This window comes from Gallinula chloropus, assembly GCF_964237585.1.
Source record: "Gallinula chloropus genome assembly, chromosome: 22".
Taxonomy (NCBI): domain Eukaryota; kingdom Metazoa; phylum Chordata; class Aves; order Gruiformes; family Rallidae; genus Gallinula; species Gallinula chloropus.
The window spans coordinates 8,491,838-8,519,731 of NC_140107.1; the positions used below are offsets into that span (position 1 = coordinate 8,491,838).

At 49.8% G+C, this 27,894-nt stretch overlaps 1 protein-coding gene across 4 annotated transcripts in view; it reads right to left on the reverse strand.

The window, feature by feature from the left end:
• NFYC (nuclear transcription factor Y subunit gamma) overlaps window positions 1–27,894 on the reverse strand; it is a 35,719-nt gene extending 7,825 nt beyond the window's left edge. For 3 of the 4 annotated variants that reach the window (XM_084274350.1, XM_084274351.1, XM_084274348.1), the window contains exons 1-5: window positions 27,743–27,894; window positions 9,592–9,704; window positions 6,239–6,310; window positions 4,619–4,732; window positions 2,745–2,840 (exon numbers count right to left, since the gene is read on the reverse strand). In XM_084274350.1, coding sequence (XP_084130476.1) covers window positions 2,745–2,840; window positions 4,619–4,732; window positions 6,239–6,310; window positions 9,592–9,696 — 387 coding nt within the window. In that variant the 5' untranslated portion in view covers window positions 9,697–9,704; window positions 27,743–27,894. Of the gene's footprint in view, window positions 1–2,744; window positions 2,841–4,618; window positions 4,733–6,238; window positions 6,311–9,591; window positions 9,705–23,928; window positions 24,063–27,742 lie in introns of those variants that run through there. The other variant, XM_084274349.1, reaches the window with a different exon arrangement.

Genomic DNA, 27,894 nt, shown 5'->3' on the forward strand with positions numbered 1-27,894 from the left:
ACGTGGTAGTTTGCTCATTATTCCTACCTGCTTCATCAAGAAGGATTAACAACACATTTTAAATACACATTCAGCAGGACCCATCTCCAGTTAATCATAAAACCACATGCACAGAAGAGCTGTGGCTGTGCCTGGAAAGCCCAGCCCTTTGTTCTGTTCTTTCTAGAGCTCTCCACCCCTCAATTCCTGGCTGAATCCCACAACAATTAAGGCAACCGAGTACTTCTGTGAGTACCTACTCCAGGTTCAGCTGCATTTGCTACAGGCAAAGATGGCTTTTAATCCCAACCTGCTGGAACTACAGGGTATCACATCGTTTGCCACCTTTTATTTTCCAGGCACAGCTTTAGTTACCAGAGCAACATAACAGTGGTGGATTCATTCCCAGCTCTTCCACGGAACCAACGCTGACTTGTCAAACAGTCTTTTCCACAGCAGAGATAAAATACAGATCACACCCCCAGCCAAACAGCACAGGCTGTCAGAGCCTCTAGCAGCTGCTTTTCAACACCGTTGAATCAAGGGAGTGTTTTGCATTGTGAAGTCCTAAGATGAGTTCTGTTGGGCAGCTATTTCTCCACTAAACTTCTCTTTAAGTTCTCCTTCTCTCATGAGTGGTATCTCCAGTGGCTCAGCAGTGTTCACAGGCAGCAGAGGGATTGTTGGGGCCCACAATACAAGATAGATGTAGAACTGTTGGAGAGGGGTCAGAGGAGCTATGGAGATGATCAGAGTGGAGCACCTCCCCTATGGAGAGAGGCTGAGGGAGCTGGGCTGGGTCAGCCTGGAGAAGAGAAGGCTGTGGGGGGACCTCATTGCAGCCTTCCCGTCCCTGAAGGGAGCAGAGGAACAGGAGGGGAATCAGCTTGTTAAAGGGCAGAGACTGGCAGGACAAGGGGGATGGAGTGAAGCTGGAGGAGGGAAGGGGGAAAGGAGATATTAGGGGGAAGTTCTTTCCAGAGAGAGTGGTGAGGGGCTGGAACAGGCTGCCCAGAGAGGGGGTGGGTGCCCCATCCCTGGGGGTGTCCAAGGCCAGATTGGATGGGGCCCCGGGCAACCTTGTGTAGCTCCAGGCCTGGAGGTTGGTGTCCCTGCCTGTGGCAGGGGGTTGGAGCTCTGTGATCCTTGGGGTCCCTTCCCACCCAGACCAGTCTGGGATTCTGTGATTTCTAAAGCCTGTTTCAAACTGAAAACCACAGGGTTTCACTGCTGATGCTGTGCCACACAGGAGACCCATCTCTGGTGTGATGCATCATCAAGACACTAACTGAGCAACCCATATGCACCCAGCACACTACCAAAACACTCCTGGCACTCGTTTGGTTAGAGAACTCCCATGTTCTGTAATCACAACGTTACAATTCGAATCAAAAGGCTCCAGCAAGGAAAAGATGTGAGTGATGTTCTCCCTCCCAAACATGGAGTACTTCTAAAAATAGCACTGCAAAGTAGAGTACCTGAGGCACCTAAAAGAAAAGAGGATGAGAGATTACAACTCAAGTCAGGGCATCAGCAGAAAGGACCAAGCGTGTCTCTCCTCCCTTTGGCTGTCACTTCAGGAGCACCATGAGGACTTCAAAGAAAAAACAGAAAATAAACCAGCAGCCTCCAAAATCCAGGTCCACAAAGGAACTGCTGGTGCCAGCACTCAAAGCACAGATATGTTTGCATGTTACCCAGATTTATATTGGAATAATGTAGAGAACCCATCCCAAACCCCCCACATGTCAAAGAAAAAACTGAAAGTAAAACACATGCCAAAAAAATGTTTAAAGTATGCCAGCCTTGAGTAGCACTCACTGGAGAGGCTATTTTAAGGACCACCTTGGATTCTTCCAAAGGTTAATACACAGCAAACCTTCTGAAACATCCAAAAAACCAGCTGAAGGAATTGAGAGCAATTGTTATAACTACTGAAATTTCCTGTTCAGAGAAGAAATTGCTCCTGATGAGTCCTGGGCTTTGATTCCAGGAGTTGCTGGACAAGGAACAGCGCTGTGTGAAGGGAGCTGCTCCCCACTGATGGCAGCCCACCCATTTTATCTCCCAGGCAACTTGTAAGGAAGACAGATGAGCAATTACCAAACTGGTGATCTCCCAGCAGCAAAACACCAAGCTTTTAGGTGAAGGAGATAAATTAGTCCAGCAGGAGCTGGATCTGTTTCTTTGTGCATCTGAAGCAGTGAGACTGAGCTTCAAAACCACCTCACCACATTTTTCAGCAGAGGGAAAGGAGCTGCTTTATAAAACACAAACCTGTGGAGTGTCCAAGATCTCGTGCTCAGAGGACTGCAGCAGCCTGCTGCTGTAAACATCCGACTGAAAGCTCCTTCCAACACCTTACAGCTTCCAGTCAAGGATGTTTACAGTAGCATTAACTGCCCCAAAGGATGCAGGAGGTGGCACTGCTAAGCAAAGAAGCCTCTTTACCCCTCTACAAGTCAAATCATGCATACTCAGCAAGCTTTTTTAAAGTTCAAATTTTTAACTTTAAACACATTTCATTGAGTAGTTTTTTGTGACTTAAGTAAATCCCCACATCAGACTTTTGTAAACCTCCACCCAGGCTCTACTTCCATTAAAAAAATCATTAAGAATGTGAAAACTGCTGTAAACACACATGTGAGAGAGAAGAACAAGTCTCATGTTTAAACTTGATTCTGTATTGCTTTCTAGGCTCTCTTAGAGACTGAAATCACACCAAGGAAAGGACAGAGAAGGTGGCAATCATTTCTGAGTCTCACCTGGCGCTTCGGAGGCTTCAGTTCATCTCTGGGAACGATATCGATAAGAAAGTCAAACTGATCAAACTTTGTAATTGCCATGGCAATGTCATTCCTCTGCAACAGCAAAAAGAGAGAGAAATCCTTCAGCTTTACAAGTCTGGTTCTGCTAGAGCTTTTTAATTGAGTCAAGTGAGAGGGTCTTCTCCAGATCCTGAGCAGGATGACTGCTCCATGTATTAGGAGCAACACGTGCAGAATCTGAGTTGGGGATGGGATTAAAGAGAAAATAAAAATAAAGCATTACAAGATCTTATTTTGGGCAGGGGAATCCCAAGAGGTGTTGAGAGAACAAGCTTCAGCATGTGGAAGGGCAAAATGGTTAAAAGAAAGCATGAAGATTAAAACATATAGTCAGCAAACTGGCCAAACATGTATCAGGAAAGCTGGCAAGGTGAGCATCCCAAAACAGCTGCTAACTTCACTTTTATAGCTTGCCTGAAAAGTAAATCCAGAGAATAGCATCAGGTCAAAGCATTAATGAAGAACTACCCAGCAGTAAGGCATCACTTAGATGGGTTTGCTTAAGATCTGAAACCACCCCCATGACAAAAATAAAAAGAACTTGTAAGGCACCTTAAAAAGCAGGGTAAATCAACAGGCTGTTAGGAGTCTCACCCTCATTAGCTGATGATAAATTTGTAAGGGTTACATAGGAACAGGGTTTGAGAGGAGGATGCCTGTGCTGCCTGATGAGTAGGTACAATCTGAAAGACTATCAATCCTCTCATTTCAGGCTAGCTGATGTTTCTAAGCCTCACAGTGTCTTGGCATTTAATTGCCAAACAGTGATCACGTAGAAAGCACAAGAGAGAGATTTCTGTTGTTCTGCAGGCAGAATACATCATAAAAGATTCTTCACCAGAAAGAAAACCTCTACTGAACAGATGATTCTCATATTTCATTCTCCATGCTGAGGACTGGGTGCAATCCAATTTCCTCAGGAACAGACTTCCAGAACTCAGACCTCTCCACTCAAAATTTTCTTCCCAATTACTTGATAAGGAGAGTCTGTGGCTCTCCAGCTGCATAGTCCATGCAGAGAGCAGCTGTTCCTGGAGGGCAGCTGCTGTGAAAGGCAAGGCAGTCAGAAATAAAACCTGAGTCAACTCAAGGTCTTCTGCATCAGGATTAAAGTGTGATTCTGAAACAAACGGGTCCATCTAGGCTTGAAAACTGTTAACAGGACATGCCTGAGTCAGCACTTGTACTCAGGAAGCATCTTGTTGGTGGGATACATATCACATACAGCCTTCCTACAGCAACTGCCTGCAAACCTGGGTTAAGCAGGTAGCATCAGCCCAGCTGAGTGGGGACTGAGCAGCTGGTGCCATCTGATAGGACAGTGATGGTCTGAAATCAGACATCTCTCCTGGCACCAAAGCAATCTCTGCACTAGTGTAGAGGAGAGCTGACGTGGTCCTACACATCACAATCCCCCACCTCTGATCTGAGGGTCTGCACTGATGGCTGCTGTAATTTCAAATAGTTCTGGTTTCCATGTAAGACAAAGTGAATGCCTTTTGCCTCCCCCCCACCCCCCAAAGACTCTGAAGAGGTCCAGTTTATTCTTGAGGTCACCCAGTGACCTCTTTACTCAGGTCACAAACGGCTGCAGTTTTGTTTGTTCTTGTTTTTCTGGGGGTTGTTGGTTTGTTTGAAAACAAATTAAGAAAAAAGCATTTCAGTTGCAGTGTCACTCTGGGCCCCACGCTCAGCAGGCAGGCGATAAACACAGACACTCAAGTTGCTGTCTGCAAAACATGCCTCATGTTATGGAAACACAGAGTTGGAAACAGTTTACAAAGCAGCTGAAGGCTGAACAGCTCTGTTACCTGCAGAGTCCTGCGCTTGTTGTCCTCTGTGTGTATCCAGGCTCGCAGTGTCAGCTCTGTTATGAATATCTGAGCTGCCTTGGCGAACAACACAGGAGCTTCTGCACTGATCATCTGCAAGGCAATTTAGGATTATAAAAAATTGCTCTTTCCAAGGCTGCCATTAGTGCTGTGACACTGTGACACGGTCCTCTCAGTCCCTTTATCATCGCAGCCAAAGCTGAATGCTCGCATTGTTTAACCCTGAGGCTTGGGGAATTTCCACATCAGAGTATCTTTAGGCCTGACAGCCTCAGGTGAAGTGGGGTTTAAAGAGTACTGGGCACCTAAAGTTTGCCTGGAAAGTTTGTTTCCCCTGTGATTAGGCAGATGCCAACTCCAGACCGTGCTGGATTACAGCAGGCCAGCAAATGTACAGTCACCCTGGGGCTGTCAACCAGCAGCTTCTCCAGGCAGCACCTGGGCATCTGCATGAACGACTCAGAAACTGGAGAGGACAGGTCAAGGGCTCGTTTTATAACCCAGTTCTTACTTTATATTTGGAGTATTTATGCAATTTGAAATAAATGCTGAAGTTGCAAAGGAGGCTTGGAGGCCTTGGTAGAGACTGTCTCACTCAAGTCCTTTTCCTTAAGGAGGATCTCACTCAGGTTTTACTCAAATCAAGCAGTTTCATTATTAGCCAGCTTGGCATTAGTGCTTTTCCCCACTCCAGCCTCCTCATTCAATAATATTCCAGGCAGACAAGGGACTTTCCCTCCCCACCCCCCGCCCTAAAACCCCATCTCCTCTTCCATCATCAAACCGTTGGCACTCGTTTGGTTCAGACAGTGAACTGGGACCCCGGGGGCCAGGGGCCGGTCCCTTTCCAGGCTGGATGAATAGCTCCCTTGTACAGGAAGACAACAGACACCTTTTTCAGGCTCTCATTTAAATGCTAAAGGTTATCCTCACAGAAGGATGGTGTCACATTGAAAAAAAGACACAAGAAGAAAGCCCAAACCATCTCCTCCCTCAGGAGTGAAGGGTCTGACAGGCTTCCAACTTGGAAAATAAAAACAAATAAATGGGGAGGAGTGGAGCAGCTCAAGAGTCAAACCCCACAGGCCATTTCCTTCTCCTGCCTTTTATGTCAGTCAATTCATGTGTTATCATCACCAGTCACACATCAAGGGTTCAGCAGAAATACTGGTAGAAAACCCACCTTACCCCCCTCAATTATTACTGGTTTTAAACTTCAGGCAGCGTAGCACATACTGAGTGACATCACCTCTCATGCTGAGCACCCTCTAGCTTTGTGAAAGGAAGAGTTGAGAGAAACAAGGAGGAAACACCAGGAGAGACAGTTAAGCACTAGGAACACCAGGGAACACACAGAGTTATGCCACAGGCTGGTATTTACCAGAAGGGAGCAAACCTCTCAACTAAAGATCCAAACAAGCTTTCTTTCCCACCCCAGTTTAATTACACAAAGCCTCTTCATGTTGTATCAAAGACAGCTGTTCCAATATGCTTTAAAAATAGTAATAAATAATAAGAAGTATGGAATTGCAAGGAATTATAGCTACAGCATCCACCAAAAGGATCATAAATACTTCAGCCAAAAGCCCAGGAGCGTACCTTCACATCTTCATCTAACTTCATTATCTTCTTAATGCGAGCCAGAGGGAGCTCCTGAACTCTGAAGTCTTTCTGCAGAGAGATTCACATTGGAGACTCTTTACTGATACTTAACTAAAAACAAAGGTAAGATAAGAAACATCAAAACAAGTCACAGATTTATAGAAATAACTGATTTTCTCTGAGGTCTGGCAGGTTCTCCTCAGGCCTGAGGATCCTCAGCTGCTTTTCTGTATTTTATACTGATATAACTCTACTTAAACCTCCCATCAGACACTGGTATCGACTATTTCACCTCCAAGCTGAAGTCACTCTGCAGAACAGAATGTTTCCAACGTTACACATTTCTGCATCTATTTATACTTGAAGCAACTAATTGAATTAGGTGTCTTGGGACCCAGAAACCATTGGAATTTACACAAAGTCACAAGAGAAAATAAAGGCAAACGAGGGCTCTGTGGGGCCACAGGGTGAAATCTTTGCTTTATTTGTACTTCCCTGTTGCCCAATACCAATTTTGGCATAAAAACCTTTCAAGAATCTTGTTAAAAAGAAAAAAACAAAACAAACCATCTCTTCTATTCCTGCTTTAAGATGGATTTCACAAAGAGGAGTGCTGACTCAAAATGATGTAATGGTGGTTTAGGAGCCAGCGCTGTCACTGTGCTGAGACACCCACTATCTGCACTAACGTGTCCCTTGGAGACCCTCGTGTTGAGGGGGCAGATTCCCTGCCCACAGAGGCCTTCTAAGAAGAAATATAATAAATGTCTTCCCTTCTTAGCAGATGTGTCAGAGGAAAGAAAAGGAAACTCATTTCTCTAGGGAAGAAGGCGCTGCAAGACATGTTAGTGAAACAAAAGAGGGGAAAAATATGCTGGAAATGCTCTTCCCATTGAGGCAGAAAGACAGAGGCTGGGCATGGTCTAGTCAGCACTCCCACAGGAGGCATCTCATTTAATTCATCTATCAAATCTTTATGTATATTTATATGCATTTTTGCAGATACTGAAATCTATTTTAAGAAGTGTTCTGTGCCCACGTTCTGTAGAGAAACACACTCCTCTTCCCATCCTGTCATCAGGACTAACCTGGAGTGGGAGGTTGTGTCATCAGGAGTGCCCAGCACCCTGCTGGGGTTTTGGGCAACGGGAGGAGAGGGCAGCCAGGGCTGGGACCTGTGCTCAAACACACAGTGGCATTTTCAACCAGTAAGCATCATATAAACAAGTTCAGGGGTTGCCAGGGCACAGAAAAATAGCCCAAAGCTTTTTTTTTTTGAGGTTTTTGTTGTTTTTTTATTATTTTTTTAAAGCCTGTTCCTTTTTAAAGAGCCCTGTGAGCTTTGAGCAGGGAGATGAGGACACAACTCCCTGTGAAACTCAAGTTTATTAACTTGTATGAACAGCAGAAGCACAAGGAGATGTGCACAGGCACGATGCTATTAAAATCTTTAGGGAAGAGAGACAGTGAGGAAAAAATTACAGGTCCTGTATTCCTTTAAGGCAGACAGGCAAACGTCACATAAATCACAATCAATACGCAAGTACCATGGTGAAGGGAAGCATGGCCACTGCTGGCTACTGCCCAGGAGAACAGGCTTCAGACACCAATTCTTCATCTTTTCTGTTTCCCAAATTAGGTCTCAATGCTTTCACTGGCCTCTTCTAACTCGTTGTGGAGCTGAAATGCACGTTTCAGCCTAGTCCTGTTTCACCAAGTGCAGGCTACAGTCCTTCTGGTTGGATGGGGCAGAGAAGAGGGAGCTCTGGTTTGTTCTTCTAAAGCAGCTCCCTTGTTTCTCCCCATGAATTTTTGGCTATTGGTGGCACGTGGCAACCACACAAACCCAGGCAGATAGTCCTGAAGAGCAGGCAACCAATAGCAGGCAACAGCTGCTCCAGCCTCCACCATGCAGTACATGTGGATGAGCTTTAACTGTGCTTACACTGTAAGATGCACAATTCATTTCAGGATTGGATTCTGCACAGGGATGCTTTGCAGTTATCCCTTTCCTTTCCAACTCCGTTCCCTGCCCTCAGTTAAAGTTTCAATGACTTACTAGCTGGCAATGCAGTAAACAGATTCATACAGCAGTTAAAAATTAAGCTGCCCATACTTGATAAGCTGCAGAATAAACCCCCTTTCATGTGGAGATGGAGACAAACTACAGCTCTTGAACACAAGAATTCACTGTGCTGAAAGAGGAAAGTAATTAATTCTGGTTATGCATACAAATTTCTACATCTGTTTCTTTAATCAACTATCTGCACACAGACTGAGGGGGAAAAAAAAAAAGCAGCTTATCTTCAGACTACTGGATTGGGGGTTTTCACTTTGAACAGCCCGAATTCAACTGGAGTTCTTTTGTTTTCAGCTACATTAAAAGCCCAGGAGTGTGCTTTCAGGTGTGCAGTATCACAGTGATCTATCAATCTCTCTTCAAAAGTCATCCTTGCTATATGCCCTTGTTCTCATGCACATCCCTTTTGGGGATGGAAAAAAATAGAAGCTACTTAGTCCTATTCTTATTCTCAGAGTATGCATGATTTTTTTGATCAAATGGCTTTAATAAAGCACATGATAATGATGCACTTGGTATTCAAGTGATTTTCAAAACTTCAAGCTCGCTCAAAGGAGTTGGTGCTGGAAAAAGGCATAGTAATTCTACACAGAACTCTAAACCCCAAAATTCATTCATAAAACCAGAACTGTCTGCCAACAGCCAGGTGTTTGGGGGGATGAAGGGGTGAAAGACTAAGTCGCAATTTGAGCAGCAGCATCTCCCAGAGTGTGCTGCTGCAGCCTGTCCTTTGATGTGGATAAGGGTTCCCTCACACACTGGTCACACACTGCATGTTACAGAACTTGAACAGTAGTTAAACAGCTCACAAAGTACAACATGAGGTGTGTTCTCAAATCCCTCCATCTTCTGTTCACTAAACCAGCTTCCAGCAGCTACATTTATACCTGTGGCTGCTTTAAAATCACATTCCTTTCATCCCCCAAACAGAAAACAATTCCTCTGCAACACCCCAGGACAAAGCTGCAGCTATCACTGAGCCTGTTAACAGGACATTTGAGTCAACTTTGTCGCCTTCCTTAGTCCAGAAGGACCTGCAGGTATGACTATTACATCTCATTATGTGAGGAATCAGCTGCAGTCAAGTTGTGTCCCAAGCAAACAGTCCGGCTGAGCGATCATTTACCACCTTGCAGTGTGTAAATAGCCAACTCTACTGGATCCCATAAGCAGCAGGAATACATCCAGGCTGAGGTTGATCTTGCTACCAGAGCCTGGAACTATTCGCTGTCAGTTCTACTGGAGTAACAGACCCAAGGAGGGCACTCACCACGGTGAGGTTGCGGATCTCCTCCATGACTCGCGGCCAGAAGGACTGGAGGCTTTGCTGGGCATCGCTGTTGCCAGCTGTGCCGAAGCCGCCATCCGTGGACATTCTGGGAGCTGGAAGAGACAAGCAGCAGCGTCAGCAATGAGGGAAGGAGACTGGAGTCGAATGCTGCCAGGTTCCCTCCAAGTCCCAGGAATACAGGAAGGGACCAGCCTGGCTCATGGCTCTGGAACACGTGCAGCTCTCAGAGCATCAATGCAGCGATCCTCACAGTCTCTGGGGTTTTTTAAATTTATTTTTCCAAAGATTGAAAAAGAACATAAAACCCAGGAAGAATTGAAAGCAAAAATAGTCTCCTTATTCCCTCATTAGAGCTGTGCCTTTTCTCAAGGAGCTCTGAAGCACACCCAATGACCAGTCACTGCTCACACTTCAGTGTGTGCCTATTATAACATCATTTTTTTCTTCTTGCTTGTTACAGCCAACAAGAGTGCAGGATATGGCAGTAACCCCCCCCCCCTCAAGCTGAAACCAGAATGTCAAGGTCAGCCCAGTATTATTCCTAAAAGCCTAATGAAACACTTGCTTCTGTGCCTATTCGAAAGGTGTCAGGTTTTGTGGCTTTACACTCTTTTTAAAAGTGCCTCTTTTCTTGGGGTTAATCAACAGGAGAAATTAACAGTCTGCATAATGCTGAATGCCAAAAGCAGGAAGATTTCAAAGTTAAATCTTTTAACTGAAACAATATTTTAAAAGCCCCATGTCTGTTGTTTAGTGTTCTGCAACTGTGGGATGAGAAGTGAGTCTGGCTACTGTTGAATTCACACTGGACGCTGCCTGTGCTTTCATGGAGACTCCTATCCGTGCAAGCAGCTCTCTAGATATTTCCAGGATGTAGGAACAGTCATCAAGGTGTTACATGGAAAAGACAAAGGGACAACAACTTGGTTCAGACCTTCCCCATCACTGTGCTGCAGTGAAGATGGTGAAGAGGTCAGGGCACCCAGCATCGATCGGCCTTGGGTGACCGAGACAGTGCCAGCCCGTGTGACATCGTCCAGGCACGTTTCAAGCTCCACTGACACGATTCCCTGTCCCCCAAACTCCTAGGTCAAGCTGTGCCTTTTTGATGAGGAACTCAACAGCTCTAGTTAATATTAAAACAAAGCCAGACGTGCAACTCGGGGATCCCTTGGAGCAGGAGGACCAGCCGCCTCTGTGCTCCCTCCTGCCTGTGGCTCCAGCCTGGAAGGATGGGGAAGAGGCACCAAAAGCACACACAGGACCTGCCCAGACACAACCCAGCAGGATGGGACTTGGTGCTTCCCATGCCCTGAAACCATCTTGCTGATGCCAGAAGTCACCACTCACTTCTCCAGTGAGAGAAGCAGAGGAAGCCAGCGAGTTCCTGACGTTGGATGCTCTCGGGGTCACCCAGAGCAGCTCTGGAGTCTTCATGATGACAGACACCACATACAAGCTGTAAGTCTCTGTCCCTCGGGTAATGGAGAAGGGAGCTCCATCTTCTGTGGGGAAATATCTCAAGGGGCATGCAGATGTGTCACCATGTAATGGGAAAAGACCCGAGGGCAGACTCAGCTCCAACAAACAGGCACGATCCCCCTTTCGGTCCTTCCTCGAGCCGAAGGGAAGCACAGCAGCACCATACAGCACAGAATCACAGGGCTGGAAAAGACCTTGAAGATCAGAGTCCAACCATTCCCATCCTAAGCTAAACCATATCCCTAAGTACCTCATCTACCCTTTTTTTAAACACATCCAGGGAAGGCGACTCAACCACCTCCCTGGGCCGCCTGTTCCAGGCCCAGACAACTCTTTCAGCACCAAAACACAGGAGGCAGCTGCCAGTTGCCAGCAATTTCAAAGCCTGCTGTTCCAAAGCCACGATGATCCACCAAATCTTCTTACCAGATCAAAGAGATGACGGTCAGACCATTAGTTCATTACCTCCCACAGCCCAGGCAGATTCTGAACCATCCCTATTTTTCTTTCATCAACCTGAGAAGGGGACACAGGAGGCGTGGGAAGAGCCAGAGGGGATTCTGACAGGGGATGTCAAAGAGGAGGGCAGAACGTAGTATTTGCAATCTCAAAGCACCAGTTCAAGACAGGAAAAGCTCCAGGTAAGGAACCCACAGAAATAACTGACAAGTTATTTTATGGCTCTTCAACAACTATTTGCATGATAATACCATCCTCCTACAAATGAAGAGATTTCAAGTATTTATAAGAAAATACAGAGAGATAAATATTCTAATGAGCGTTAAATTGGCATTTGATTCTTCCCTCCTTGATCTGCATTGTCAAATGTAGACAAAAAACATAGTTTAGGCACATAAATACAAGCTAATCCTTGAAGTCTGCTCTGTCCTGGCAATATTTCAATGCTAATGCTAGACAGGGTCTTTTCTGCAACCGGAGATGCAATTCATCTCAAAGACAAGCCAAATCACTTTTCAAGGCTTTATTTAAAAAAAATACAAATTACTCATGTTCAACCCACTTAAATTCTGCGCTGGAATAGAGTGCTCTACAGAACCCTGTGGATAAACACCCCAGCAAACCAACAATAAACCCCATGTTAAAAGGCAAAAGAGCTACTGGAGCAAAAGAGGAAGAAAATTCTACCCCCCCTCCACTCCCCAGCTTTACCCCCTACCACATGCAAAGTGAAGGGTGTTAAACACATGCCCTGTGGTATTCATCTGGATTTCAGGAGAGCCAGAAGTGGTTTCTAGTTTAAGAAGTCCTGGTGATGAATACAAGAATATTCCTATCTTCAGGGTGAACATGGGATGATGCCCTACGCTGCTGGAAAAGGAGCAGCCTGACACCCCACCCAAGGGACAACTGCTGCTTCAAGTGATGGTTTGGGATAACTGGTAGGAAATTGAGTAAACTTAGATCCACGAGTCACCAACTTAGAGAATTCAATCACTATAAACTCCAAAATAAAAGCTCACCAGAGCCAACGGGAGGCAGTTCCTCTGCTCTCATGGTATCAGTGCCTGAACTTGTCTGTGTTTTTCAATACGCAGCTCGCAGGGAAACGTCAGAGCTGTGATACACTTCATCCTTCCTCCTCTAGAGATCTCCTCCACAACCCTCCCGAGGAGGAGAGCTGCTCCGAGGACCATCGAATCATCAGATGCCTTAGGTTGGGAGGGACCTTTGGAGCCCATCTAGTCCCACCCCCCTGCAGTGAGCAGGGACATCTTCACTAGAGCAGGTGGCTCAGAGCCCCATCCAGCCTGACCTTGAATGTCTCCAGGGATGGGGCCTCCACCACTTCTCTGGGCACCCTGTGCCAGTGATCCACCACCCTCAGAGTGAAGAGCTTTTTCCCAATATCCCACCTAAATCCCCCCTTTTCTCGTAAATTGGCTACTCTGACACCAACTTGTTGCTGAGTAACAGATGCTGAAGTCCATCTCCTGTACCACCTGGATGGCACAAAACATAACTGCAACCAGAGAGAACACGCTGATCCCAGCAACACCATCTCCAAGTGGGCAAGTACCTTGACACCCTTCTGCTCCATACTGAACAAAAGCCATCAGCTGAGGCTGCAGAAGCAAACAGGGGTGTTATGCTGACCTTGGATTTGCTAAGCCACACCAGTGTGAGTCCCAGGAGCCTACAAACCAGGCTGTGTGGAGATGCTATTCAGGGATGCCCTGGCAGAAGAATCCAGATGAGGAGGTCCACACACACACAAACCACACTGACACGGCACTGAATTAGATACAAGCAACTCCTCCCAAAATGCACACACAGCAAGAAACAAGGGTGTAAGAACAGGAGTGACAGTGATATACCAGCTTCTCAGCAGCCAAGCCTGTCCCCACAGCCTGTGTGCCAGGAAGGCAAACACTTTGTTTCCAGACCGAGGGGAAAAAGAAACCCAAGGCCAAAAAGCTGAGGCCTACACATAACTGCCTGGAGGTGATTACAGAGCAGATTAGCAAGCACATCTCAAGAACTAAGACATCAACACTTTGCAATTAGAGCTTTTCTGCTCACCGGAGCAGAACACCTTTTACAAACACTAACCTTACAAAGATCCCAGGGCAGCTGACAAGGGCTTAAGAGCTTCACTTCACAGAAGCACAGAGCAAGCATGAAGACACTTCTGTGGCTGTGGTTGAGGTTTTTTTCGTTCCTTGTTGGGGTTTGATTTTGTGGTTTTGTTTTTTTCTTATTTTTTAGAGATGCTAGTTTGTGCTCTTTAATGCTGCTGAATCAGGGAAGCAGTCAAATGAAGCTCTCTCACCCTGGATGCCTACGCTCTGCACGCTTGAGCGAGAACCTGCTATTGGAAACACAAGCTGCAGTACAATCACAAATAAAAACCCAACAAGATCCCTGAACTTGTAATTCTACCCAGAGCAGGTACCCAGCTGGAAAAGCAACAGCCAGGAACAGCCCACCAGGCCCACCAGACAAGCAGCCATGGAACATTCCCAGGCATCACCGGCACGGCTCGCCAAGCGAGCTTGGGAACTGCAGGGCAACCTCCCTGGCCAGTGAGGACCACATCACAGCTTCTGATGTGCCTACTTTTAAGTTACTCCCAAGCTGGCCTTGGCTAAGAAATCACCCAAACAAAGCCTGCTGGGAGGAAAGCAGATCTAAATGAAATTTGCGTATCCCTTCAGATATTTGGATACACGGGGAATGCCGGAGGGAGGTGCTGGCAAGCCTGCAGGCTCTCTGTGAGGGAGGCACTAACTCAGCAACCTCATCAAGCACACAGACCCTGGTGATAGCAGAAGTGTCAGGTTCTTTGCATACAGTGCAGTCACATTCCCATGACTTTAGGTATGGGAATGGGCCTGTTTTACACGCTGGTGTGTTACATGGCAGGAGCAGCACGCTCCATCCAAACCTCAGCGAAACCCAAAGTGAGATGGAGACTGAAATCTGACAAACTTTTTGCCTCAGCATCCTTAGATTATAGCTACAAATAAGGACAAGACACAAACATCTCTGAAAAATGACAGTGCCAAACCAAACTCCCCCCACCTGATTCCAGCACCCCCCCAAATACAGATTTAACACCTCTGCATTGACAGAAAACACCCCCCACAAAATATCCCCACACAACACTTCTTAAGATGCTGCTGGTTTTACAGCCACCCATAAAATTCACACATTAATAATTAGGAATTAGTGTTATAAGAGAGGAGTAAATAAGCAAGGCAGTTTTGTTTGGAAAAATAGATACCATCTTTACTAGCAAAGAATAAAAACCCCAATGCCCCAGCACCCAGCAAAAACTCTGGAAGTCTGAGGAATTAAAAATAGATTCACAGAGCTGAAAAGTGAATATTTAGAATAAAAACCTAATCCCGGCATCCTGAGATGCTTCCAGTCTGATGTGCTAACTCTCCAAACTGTAATGTTCTGTTTTGGGAGCCTGTCCCTTGATTTAAAAGTAAAATGTGCAGAGCCACACTTGCATATCTAAAGAATGAGCTCTGGGTAGCAATAAGTGCCAGACACCTGATCTTGCCAGAATCAGAAGGAACAATCTAGCAACCAAGAACTAGTTTCACTAGAAGAAGAAATGGAGTTTTAGGTTAATTTAGTAACACCTCTCTATAAATGCAAGCCAGGGTGGCTTTGCTGTATGACAGAAAGCCAGAGAGCAGCACGTGTTGTGAGACGTCCCTCTCACGACTCCAGTTAGAGCAATTTACAGTATCAGAATATCAAATGCAGGATACACAGAGCCTGAAGTGGACTGTGGCAGCAGCCTTCGGTCTCAGCAGCAATCAGAGTGGCTGAAGGCATACTGAGAGGCTGTCTCTGTGCTGCAGCTCTTGTTTTGCATGATACCATGCCCTACGCTGTCTTATTTGAAAAGAAACCTCTGAGTAGTCATGCTAATGGGCTCAAATTGCTTCCACAGGGGTAGCACACCTTGATTCCATGCACATTTCCCTCTGCTTCAAGATCTACTCAAGTCAACACAGATGTTTGCAGCCAAGCCTCCTTGCAGAACATAAGATGCAATTTATTTCCATCACAGTCCCAAACTACACTGCCACTAAACAGAGGCCAAGCAGTGCAGGTGCACAGCAGGGCTGGAAACACTGAGGTGCCAGAGCCACTGCCAAGAATTACTTTTACTTGCTTTGGTGGTGTAAAAATAGCTCATAATTGTGTTTGAGATCAATGGCTTCTTCTACCTTAACGCTGATGCCTTGCACGGTCACTTATGTAAGAGGTTTTCAGTCAATAACTCAATTCTGGAAGTTGAGTCACGTTGGCACTGCAGACAGACAGGTATCTCATCCAAACCAGCGCTGTGGGCTGGGTGTTGTATCTGTTTTCTGCACCTCCTGTTCAGCACAGCTCCAGATTTGATCAGGAAAGCAGTAAGAGCTACTGGGACCTGCCAAGGGAACTCACCTGACTTGTGTCAGAGCACGTGAAAAGGAACCCAGTCTCAGATGGGTACCTACATTGGGGATCATCCTCTAGAGAAGGCTTCCCAGCTATGAAGTGAGGCACCACAGCTACAAGACCTATCAAAACCATACACGAACCCAACCTCCGTGGCCAGAGCAGCTCCCCTATGAAGAGAGGCTGGGGGAGCTGGGCTTGGTCAGCCTGGAGAAGAGAAGGCTGTGGGGGGACCTCATTGCAGCCTCCCAGTCCCTGAAGGCAGCAGAGGAACAGGAGGGGAATCAGCTTGTTAAAGGGCAGAGACTGGCAGGACAACAGGGAGTGGATTACAACTAAAGGATGGAAGGTTTAGATTAGATATTAGGGGGAAGTTCTGTCCAGAGAGAGTGGTGAGGGGCTGGAACAGGCTGCCCAGAGAGGGGGTGGGTGCCCCATCCCTGGGGGTGTTCAAGGCCAGGTTGGCTGGGGCCCTGGGCAACCTTGTGTAGCTTCAAGCTGGAGGTTGGTGTCCCTGCCTGTGGCAGGGGGTTGGAGCTCTGTGATCCTTGGGGTCCCTTCCAACCCAGATCAGTCTGGGATTCTGTGATTCTATGGCACACTCCTGACTTGATGACGAATCAGTAGCTGCCATCACTGGCAAGAGCTGAACCAACAAGTTGAAATCTTGCTATGGAAGCCTTAAAAAACACCCCCAAAACCCAACATCAGGCGTTGCTACAGCGTGGCACACAACTCTATAGCAGATGGAAGAAGCACCAATGAGATCTGTGCCTGGCCCTGCGAGACAAAAGGAAAGGCACAAGCTGCAACACGCCAGGCTCCGGCGTTACGACACACGAGCCTTTGGCTCCCGGTGTTGTGAGTGATTCCATGAGAAGCCAGTGAGCACAGGGCTTGGAGAGCACCAGGTGGGTGCTGCCACCCCGGCGTGTGCCAACCACCTTCCCAAGGGAGGAGGGACTCCAACGTACACAGCCCGTTGAGACTCATGTCCAGGGTCGGTGTGTTAACAAGGCTGCACAGACCGGGCTTTGCTGATCAACCATCACCTGAGGAAGTGCAGGGGGAGGAGGGAGGGGAGCAGCACATTGGGAGAGGTTCATGCAGTGGGTTTTTTTGAGAGATCAGCTTTAAGGAAACACAATACTCCACCACATAACAAAAAGGAAGTGGGGACACTTTAATTTGGCTATATAATCCACAACTGTTTCTGCACCTCACAGCAGTGAGGATGCTGCTGTTACAGCATAAAACTCCTATCATTACATATGGACAATAAATGATGAATAAAGTTATGGCTAAACTACAGGCCAAAAATCATAAGGCTTAGACTAAGCTTAACACTAGGATTATTTATTCAAGGAGAACTCTCTTCCTTTCCTATAAAATATCTCTACAAAGCCTAACACAGCCTTTCCAGCAGCAGGAAAAGGTGACGATCCCCAACTCAGGAAAGTCTGAACTACTCCTCCTGATGAAAACATAACCTTTCCACTCTTTAAAATGCAACTTCAAGAGGCCTTCAGTAAACCCAACATAATTCAAGACACAAGCACTTCCTCCCAACGTGCTGTTCTAAGAAACTTTTCCAATTCCTCTGCTTTATTTTCATCCCTCCCCTCTCCTGGTACTACAGACACACAACCCTCTGAGCATGCAGCTGGCACAGGAGTGGTTGATTTCAGCTGATGGGAGAATCACTCTGGGCTGGATAAGGTATGCACTCAGATTTCTCTTGTTCCATGTAATTAAAATTGAACAGAGCAGTCAGGGTAGTCAAATGCTGCCTTAAATGACCTATGGAGGGTATCAAGCACTTATTGCTAAAGGTTTTTAAGAGAATGCTGTAAAATGGTGTTTAAGTTGAGTTCATTTTGCCTCAGGGTAGAAAAAAATAAACAAATGACCTCTTCAGGTGCCTTCCAGCTCTTTTCTCCCATGAATATTCAGCAGCAGATTATTCCAGCTTCAAAGCACTGTCTGAACACTTAGCTCCCTAATACCTCCCATGCACTGCTTCCCTTTGCACTCACAGGAGTGACAGCTTTTAAGTCCAAATAGTTGTAAAGACAGAGGAAAGGAGCCTGGATCAGACCCCTTCCAACTACCCACAGCTTGTGTTAAACCAGCAAAGGTTCATTTCAGCAGCCCCAGCAGGGCCAAAGCAGCTTCACACAGCTCCCACTGCTGAGAGCACTGCAGCTGATGGTGCCGGGTCACAGGCAGTGGTACCTCCTACTCTCCCCTCTCAACCCCAGTCCCTACAGCAGGAATTCTGCTCCTCCCTTTTCCCATCCCCACACACTTGGGGTAAGAGCTGCCTCTCCACTGCCCACTCCACAGGGAGAAATCTGAAGGAGCAGAGCTGATGGTGGCTTCTCTGGAGGGGGAGGGGGCAGAGCCAGAGTAACCACCCCGACTTCATTCGTGCGGAGCAGCAGTGGGCCAGATAACCTTCCTGATAGAGGTGGTTATGAGATCACAGCCCTGATCTTGCAGAGATCCGGGCACTGAGGCACCCACCTGGGAATGAATGGCCTCACAGGGACAAGAGCTGAGTCTCCAAAGCTGCTTCAAGTGGCAGAGGACAAGAGAACATCCTGTATCCCAGACACCAAACGCACACAGGAGAGCCCAGAGAAACTGTTGAGTCTGATACCTTAACACAGCAGACAGCACGACCTAAGCAGGTGAAGGGAATTGCCAGGGCAGACAATGGTAGGATGAAGGCTCAGGCAGGCGACTGTCAGTTGGTTTTACTCCTTCAGGAGGAAGAAAAATACATTAAAAATTAGGAATAATGCCTACTTTTGCAGGAGCCCTGAGTTTCTGTACCTAAGAGCACAGTTAAAAGTTCTCTACCCAGCTGCAGTCAGCATCAGTTTGTGCACAGAGAGAGTGAGGACACACACAGACTGGGTTTCACTCTGGGCAGGGTTTGGGGAGCACACACCAATACAAGAGAGGCTGGCACCAGAAACGCCCCAGAAGCACAGCACGGCACCAGAAGCCACGCTACAGAATGGGAAAGTGACCTCTGCACAGTCCAGTGCTCAGACAAAAAGGAGGCTGCAAATGTTAGAAAACCAGACAAAAAAGCAGCACAGGAATAGGTTTTGGGGTGGGTTTGGTGGGGTTTTTTAAATGGTAAAGCAAACAGAATAATCTGAATTGTTGTTTGTGCTGGTTATTTTCCTTTCCTTTCTTCTTTGAATCACAGAGCACAAGGGTCACCCTTGATATTTGGTGTTTCAACAGTTAAACATTATTAAATAGCTGCTCTTTGCAGTGCCATGTTGGCAGGAGAGCACAGGGTATGAAGGAAAGGAAGAAAATTCCCAGACAAACAACAACAAAGAGCCTAAGACAGATGTGCCACCTCTCCAGCTCCCAATTTAAACACCCAGCAGAAATGGAAAAGCTCTTTTAAAGTAAAGCATCTTCCAGTTAGCCAGGTCTACTTCCCACACCAAACCAGCTGGCACACACCAAAACCCCACTGAGTATCATGTGCTTCACCTTACAATCTTTAATCTCAACCAGCTCAGCAAGAGAGGGATGTTATGCATTGTGGGTTTGAAAGTTTTAAAGCAATGACAAGCTACACACCTCACAGCGTGATTCCCAGTCCTGGTACAGGTGTGTTTTACTCACTTCCCATTCACAGGAGCCTTAATGAGGATAATAAGACCTAAAGTGACACCAAACTCACCTTAGCAAAACTACCTGGCCTTGGTTAGAGTTGGGTGCTTGCACTTTGCTAGGAAAAAAACATGTAGCTACAAACACTGATGCAGGTGGCACCTTGCAGGACTCACCTCACCCAGGCTCCTACTGCATGGGGATGAAGTTTCACAACTGCACTGACAGCAGACAGGCACAACACACACACACTTGCCACACCCCCTGAACTTGTACAACACCCACGGCACATGGTGCTTTAATAAGGCAAAGTTGAAATCCCAAAGAAGCATTTTCAGGTCTGTTGGGATGATTTCAGCACCAAGGAGCAGCGTTCACCAAGTGACAGGCTTTGTTTCTGCAGAAAGTACTTCAAATAGTCCCCAAATCGTTTGCAGCTTTGGTGGTGCCTACCAGGACTCATCACAGAGACCACTGCAGCCTGCTCTCCCCAATCAGAGGGGTGGTCTGACCCACATGTGGGTTGGTTTGCCTGTTTATTTTGTACTTTAAGGAGAAATTCTGGTAGTGTAACATACACACTTACTGCCCTGGAGAACAAGCAGAAGGCCTGTTAAGTCAGTAGGGATTAAACGGACATCCAGCCTGGGGGGGGGGGGTTAATGTTAGTCCTTAATACTGGGAATTATTTATGAATCCTTCTGCATTAGGAGATTTTATATAAAAAGTTCTAGGAGTCTCTCTCATCCCTCTGATTAGCCTCACCATTTAACTGGCTGCAAAAGCTGAACTGGGAGCTTGCTATCGACCTCCCAGCTACAGCAGGGCCCTCCCAGCCATCACACGATCCTGCACCAGCACAGAGGCTGCAGCACACTGAGGGCAAAGTCAGGCTTTCATTTCAGTCCAGCCCCAAGAGTAAGGTGCTGCTTTGCTCTTCTGCTGCGTTTTTAGGCTGAACCATCACCGTGCTGCTAGAGGGGAAGAGGGAAGAGCAGGGAGAAGGATTCAAACCACAGCAGGACAGGGGTGGGTACAGCCTAGAAAACCTTGAATGACAAACACGAGCTGTTCACAGGAACTTGTGGGGGTTTCAAAGCAGAGGGAGAGGCTGAACCAGCCTAGAGCTGGGCCCATCTTCTGCACACCTGCTTATTTGGGGTAGAAAAGTGGAATAAACGTACTGCTTCTAGGGGGGCTGCAGCATTTTCTAATATTCAATGTTCCTGTTTCTTTCTTCACTCGTTTTCACAGGTTCAAATATCAGATGGGAGCTTGTGAAAGTGAAAAACAATCATTTTCATAGCAAATTTCCAGAGGTTTTGTGTCTCCTGAGCGCAGCAGATCTTACTTCAACGAAGCCCAACCAGCACTGCTAGACAGGGCAGTCTCATCAGGCCTATTTTTGGTTTTAAACAATTATCCTGCATCATAAACATGCAAATCTCTCACCTTCAGTGAGGGAAAAGATGACTGAGAGTGACCCATTCTGATTTATCAGGAAGGGAGCAAATAACAGGGTGAGTTGTAAACAGACAAGGGGTGAAAATTCCCCCCTCCATGAGATCTCATCAAAAACATTAAGTGTTTGAGAAGAAATTAAACCCCCCAAACTTCCTGTAACTCCTGGGAAGCTTTGGCAGGTATCCTGAAGCTTGATCTTGCTGTCACAGTGCTGCATTTTTGACCCTCTGAAGCACAAGGTGAGCTGTTGTCTTTATCAAAAGATAGTAATTAACGAGTTTCAGTTAGCAGCCATAGGATCTTACTTCACTTACAACACAGGAGGATTGCTAAACCCCGCAATGAAGCCACCACTTTGCATGCCCACACTGTCAGAATACAGATGTCACGCCACATTATATAAAAGCAAGATGGGAGTCTGATTAAAACGAGAAAAAACCAACCCCAAACCCACTGGCTTGGAAGGTGACCTCCTGTGGGCATCCACCAGCATCCCAGCAAGGCACACAAGCATCCTCCTCCCACAGCCACTGAGGAGCTCAACCCAGGAACGTCCATTTCCCACAATAAACTCGTCCTTTAAACCTTCACTATTTGTACTGCCAGTTATATTGGTGCAGAAAGCCCCAAACCCCAAGCAGGGATGGCAAGGTCCCTTCAACAAACCCAGGAGCCTGTTTTCTGAGCCTGCTTTTCCAGCAGGTAAATCTACCAGGAAAGCCCAGAGCACCTTTGGGACACAGAGGACACACAACTAACTACAGTGAGCAGTGTAAAACAGGACCCAAGGACCTTCCTTTCCCTTACAGAGCTGCAATAAAAAGTCCAAACCTGGTATAATTTGTTAATAAATCTCTTTACAGTGCTACCAAAAGCTTTAGGTTTTTGCCTGCTGCTCTTGACCCAGAAAGATCAAGCAGCACCTATTCTTATGGGGCTACAACCTCTTGTAAGCTGCAGCAGTGAAGTGTAATGAACAAAAAGGTGTAACAAAGACCTCAGCAGGGTTTCTTCTCTCATCTTAGGGTAATGGCTGATTCCCTCACCTTCTGCCACCCCTCAAAAGAACGTAGCAGCTGAATGCATCCTAATGCCAAGGCACAAAATACATCTTAAAATATCTCATTTTTACTTAAAAGATGCTAATGATGACCTTGGTACTCACAATAAATCCCCTGATTCTGGCTGACAGCCTGCCACAGCAGTTCCTGCTACTCCACTAACATACCAGAGCAGCCACCATTATTAATAGATGACTTATGGTGACGATTCTCATTCCAGCTCCCTTCTTGGATTGAAACTAGTACGACACGCCAGGCGCCACAGAAAGTTGAACAAGCTCTGCCTGAGACAAGGGGATGCCAGTCACCAGCCTGAGCTTCAATTAAAATACTCCAAATAATCCTTGAAGGCCCTAACAATTCAAAAAACATCCAGGTTGAAGTTCAAGCAGAGATGCAGTCCTTTGTTAGCAGCTGACACCGACGTGGAGGTTGGGTTGGTGTGCTGCAGCCCACTCCTCAGTTGCACAATGTAGTTACCTCTGATTGTCAAAACAGCACGTTTAAGGTCAACCATTAGCAATCAGGAGGGAAAAAAAAAGAAAAAAGAGAAAAATAAGAGGCTGAGAGGCTTGAGAACACTGAGCTGTGTCACCCAGCTCGCCCCCGAGAAGGCAAGGGCGTAACAGCAACATTTAGCATCTCTCCCTAGGAGCGGGGGAGCAGGAATGTCTGCAATGTGCCTCGACTCCTCGCTGAAAACTAACTTTAATTCTAATCTACAAGCTGCCCTCTGTGTCCTCAGTGCCCTCAGCCATGGGGAGTAGCTTCATTTTTCAACTTGGGTTCTTTTTTCTGGTCCTTTTTTTCTTTTTTTCCCCTCCCCTCCAGTGCAGAGTGCTGTAAACAAACTTTGTCCTTCATTCTGGAAACTCGGAGCAGTGGTATTTCAAGGTCACTCCTGCTAGTGAAGGAAGGCCTAGCTCCCCAGCTCCAGCAACTTCAGCTGCAGCGCTGCTCTGGCAGTGGGAGTTGGGCAAGAGCCCAGCTGGAGCCCGGGGTGTCACCGGGATAACGGATAAAGCCCTTTATGCCGGAAAACTTCTAAAGCTGAGGCGCAGCCTCACCCGGTTCCTCCGCCTGTCACCGCCGGGCTGCGGGGCTCCCGTGACCTTCAGTGCTTATTTGCAAATAAAAGGGAAAACAAAGGGCTGCTCAGACGTGTCAGGAGTTCGGTTGGCGGTTTAGGGGGTGATGGGGGGGTCCGGGTGCCCCCCAGGAGCCGTGTGGCCGATGGGTGCCAGACGAGTGCCTGGGGGCCAGCTCCCAGCCAGCCCAGCCCAGCAGCCCCCTCCAAGGGCGGCCGGAGAAGACACCCACCACCTCCCGCGGCTCGGCGGCTGCCCCGGGAGCAGGAAAGGGGGGGAGGCGCTGCTATTTCGTACCCCTTCACTCTTCCCCCACCCCGGTTACCGGCTCCGGGACGGCGCGGGCCCCTCGACAGGGCGCGGCCCCGCGGTGCCCCCAGCCGCTCCGGGCAGCGCCGGGGGCTCAGCCCCAGGCCCCAAGCGCCGCCGATACTCGGACTCCACCCGCCGCTCTCCGAAGCTCCCGGGCTGCGCATATCGTCCCCCCCCCACCCCCTTCTCCCGCCGCCGGCACACCTCGAGGCCCAGGCGGGCAGCCCCCGCCGCCGGGGCCTGCTCCCCCCATCACCCGCCCGGGCCGCAGCCGCCTCCCCCCTCCCCGCCGCCGCCTCAGCCCGGCGAGGCTCCGACCGCCGCGATCAACTTACCGGGCCGCGGTGGCCGCAGGCCCTACCCGCCGGTTAGGGGGAGGCCGCGGCGGGGGGCGGCGGCCCCCGGGCCTCCCCGCCATCCCTTTGTCTTTGAGCTGACCCCTGCCTGCCGGGACTCCGCATCCCCGCCGGACCGGGCCGCCGGCCCCTTTAACAGCCGCCGCTCAGCCTACCCTGCTGCGCCCGCCCGGCCCGGCCCGCCCGCGCCCATTGGCTGAGCGCCGTAGAAAGGGGGGCGCGTCCCCGTAAGCTGATTGGCTGCCGCGAGGCAGCGCAACCTCGCCGTCCACTTCCTGTTTTAAAGTTACCTTGAGAAGGCGGCGCAGGGGTCAGAGCGGCGCGCGCCCGCCCCGCCGCCCTCTCCGCAGCGCGGCGGCCGGGCCATCCCCCCCCCCCCCCCCGCCTGCTCCTATTGGCCGTTGGGCTCGTGTTGCAAAGAGGCTGAGGGGTCGTGAGGCCGTCGCCGATTGGCCCGCCCGCCCGTCACTCCAGCAGAGCCCACCCCACTCCCCCCCCCCCCCCTCCAGCAGCCGTCGCCGCGTCACGGGGCGCCGAACGCACCGGCGGGTCACGGGGCCGCGCGCGCGGGCTGCGCGTGCACGCGCACGCGCGGCGGCTGTGCTGTGCTGGCGGGAAGGCGCGCGCGGGCCCTCCCGGCGCTCCCGTTCCCCCCCCCCCCCTCCCCTCCCCTCCCCGGTACCGGCCGTTAACAGGCGCGGCCCCTCCGGCGCCGTTATCCCCGGGCAGGCGGCGGGACGGGTCCCTCCCGGTTTGTAGGGCAAGAAGCCCAGATCCGCCCCGGTGGGTGGACGGGCGGAGCCGTGCCCGCTCGGTCAGGGGGTGAAGGGGGTCGGGACGGTGCAAGCGGCACCCTGAGGATGGGAGCAGCCGAGACACCCGCAGGGAGCGACCGGTGGCGCCGCCCGCCTGGGATGCGCCGGGAATACCGGGGCGGTGGCGCGGGGCATGGAGGGAATGAGACACACACACACACACAGAGACCGGGAAACTCACCCCGGAGCCACGGCAAATGCAGCCACACAAACCCCAGCTGGGCCGGCGGCCGCCCAAAGGCACCTCCCGGTGCAGAGCCCGGCCCCGCTCAGGTAGCCGGTACCTCCGACATCCCCTCCCCCACCCCGGGACGCGAGGAGGCTGCTGGCAGAGCTCTCCCCTCGGCCACGCAGGCTGGAGGGTCCCCTCCGCACCCTCATGGACACAGAACACATCCCAGCAGCCTCGCTTCACCCGCGACACCCTTCTCAGAGCCTCCACGAAGGCTCCAGTAGCTCTTGGATGGGGCTGAACAGCAGGAACAGCCTGTTCCTGGAGCACAGGGGGATGGACACAAGGTTAGCAACACCACCCAGATGGAGTTTGAGTTCCTTGGAAATAACCTGGGACAGGATCACGGATGGAGCAGCAGAGGGAAAAGCTGTTCTGAAGCAACGACCGTTTACTGGTTCCACAGACTGAATGAGTTCGGATCGGATAGGAAGGAGAAGCTGGTTTAAAAACACATCTGCCCCTGCCTTTGTTAAATATAATTAGTTAAAACCTCTCTTAGAAGGAATGCTGCCGCTTCGCAGGGCTTTGTCCTCTCCCTGGGTCGCTCCCTGGACTATCAGAGGTATGTGAGGTACCCTGAGGTGGTATGCACAACAACCCCCAACAGCCCTCTGCCTTTCCTGTGGGGAAGAGGAATGCCTGGCTGGCATTTCCAGCTGTACACACTGCCTAACGCGTTCCTGGCACCTGCAGCCCCTCTCCTGTACACGGGTCAGGGGAGCAGCCCCTGTTCTCACTGTGTGTAATAAACCCCCCCACACAACCCCATTCATTTTGGGAAGCCCTGCAGTAAAGGGGTTTGTTCCAGGCACTGCAGCCGTTCCTGCTCCAGAAGTCAGGCAGGGCAGTTGAGCAAATACTTGGGAATTGCTGAAATCCCACTTGCAAGATTTAACTACAGAGCTGCTGCATGAGGAGGCAGCCACACTCCTGATGTGGGAACTGTCACCCGTCACCACACTCCTGACGAGCATCACTGCACATTATTCAGCCAAGGCAGGAGAATGTCCACTGATGAACACGACTTATCCTTATAAAGTACTAATTAACGTGAGGGAACAGGTTGGCTGTGCAGGGTAAACAGCTCGAGGTCACCCAGGAACCCTCAGGGTTATGCCCAGAGCTTCCCGTGCTCTGCAGGAGTTTCAAAGGTCCCACTTGAGGTGCCGCTTTGTGCTTTGACCAAAAACTTCACATTCACCCCAAAAACTCTGCTCAAATCCTCTGCTCAGCGTGGTCACAGCGGCCCCAAGGCCCTGAGTGAGCCAGTCTGCCCTTGTAACAGTGACCCAAAACCCAGCGTGGTTATGACAGAGCTAGAAGTGAGATTACATCAGTGTCACCAGGGTGAGCAACAGGTCACCCCCCTGGCCCCAGAGAAGTTTAGGCTGGTACTGGAGCACAGCTCAACTGGAGACAAATTCAGATCCAGAAGTAGCCCAGTCCAAAGACATAACCTAGTTTAAGAAGGGCCTGGGTAAGCCTAAGAAAAGACGCCTGGTGTTGCCAAGGGCAACGGGAACAAACAAGCTGTGTGACCCAGGAGGTCTATTTTCTGGATGTGGGACTAGGGGAGAAGTTAACCACAGGGTTGTGGCCTCACTCTGCACTGCAAGTGAGGCCAGGGGAGACTTTCCTTTCAATTGCCCATACCCAGCCAGCTATTGAGACTGACAACGAGTATTTATTCAGGAGGAAGCACCGAATACTTCACTCAACAACTGGCTCAGAAGGTGCTATGTGCAGTCACGTTCCAAAAGATGTGGCCAGCACCACTGTTTCTTCTGAAGCCTGCCAAAGCCCGGGCTGGGACACAGCTTGGCCACCACAAAGAGTGCTGGCACCCAGCCCCCCAACACCCCCACAGCACTGATGATGCAGAATGAATGAATCTAAACGAAATCCAGACCAACCAACAAAGAGTTTGCTTTCACCTGTGCCACGCTCACCCTACTTTAAACAGGGAGTGCTTCACCAGTTACTGGGGGGCACCTGGTTCATTTTCTCAGCTCAGGAAGAAGCAGAGTCTACAGAGACCATATTTACGTGCGGGTATCTTCTCAGCTCTCAGTGCCCTCGGGCGGAGATTAAAACACTCCCTCGGAATTTACCGGAGAGCCACAAGTGATCCCTGAGCGCTGTGTGGCCTGGCTCGGGCCCTGCCCCTCTTCCCACCAAGTGCTGGGGCAGACCCCGGGAAGCCCCTCAAGGGGTTAAACCCACCCCCCAGCACCACCGGCCCGTGACACCGAACTGCACCGCAACGCGTTCCCCGACCGGGCCCGGCGGGTCGGGCCTGCACCGCCAACGCCCGCCAGCCGCCCGGGAAGGCCCCGGCCTCTATGGGGAGGCCTCCGGGCCTCGCCCTGCGCGTCGGCAGCCGGTCGGCAGAGGTGCCCGGGCGCCCCGTCGGCCCCGGGCCCGCGCAGGCCCCGGGCCCCTCCCCCACCCCCGGTCCGCGCCGAGAAACGGTTCGGTTTCCTGTCCTCTCCCCGGTCCGCTCCTCGGTAACCAATCAGCAGGCAGCTTACCTCGCCCGCCTCCCCCGGCGCGGACCAATCAGCGGGCGCGATACGGCTCTGCCAATGGGAACGGAGCCGTTGGGTAAGGGGAGGGGGGGGGGAAAGAGGAGGGGGGGGCGGGAAGAGCCCCTCGGGCCGCCCCCGCCTCGCGCCCCCTCACGGGCCGCCGACTCCCCCCCCCCCTCCCCCGCCGCGCCCCACCCCGTTCCCCGCTCACTCACCGGGGCAGCCGGCTCCACGACCTCCGCCTCCTGCGCCCAGCGCCCGCGCTGCCTCCGGCCCGGCTGTCGGGAGGCGGGAAGGAGGGGGAGGGAGGGAGGGGGGGAGGGGGCGGCCGGAGCAGAGCGAGCGCCCAGCGGCCGAGAAACAAGAT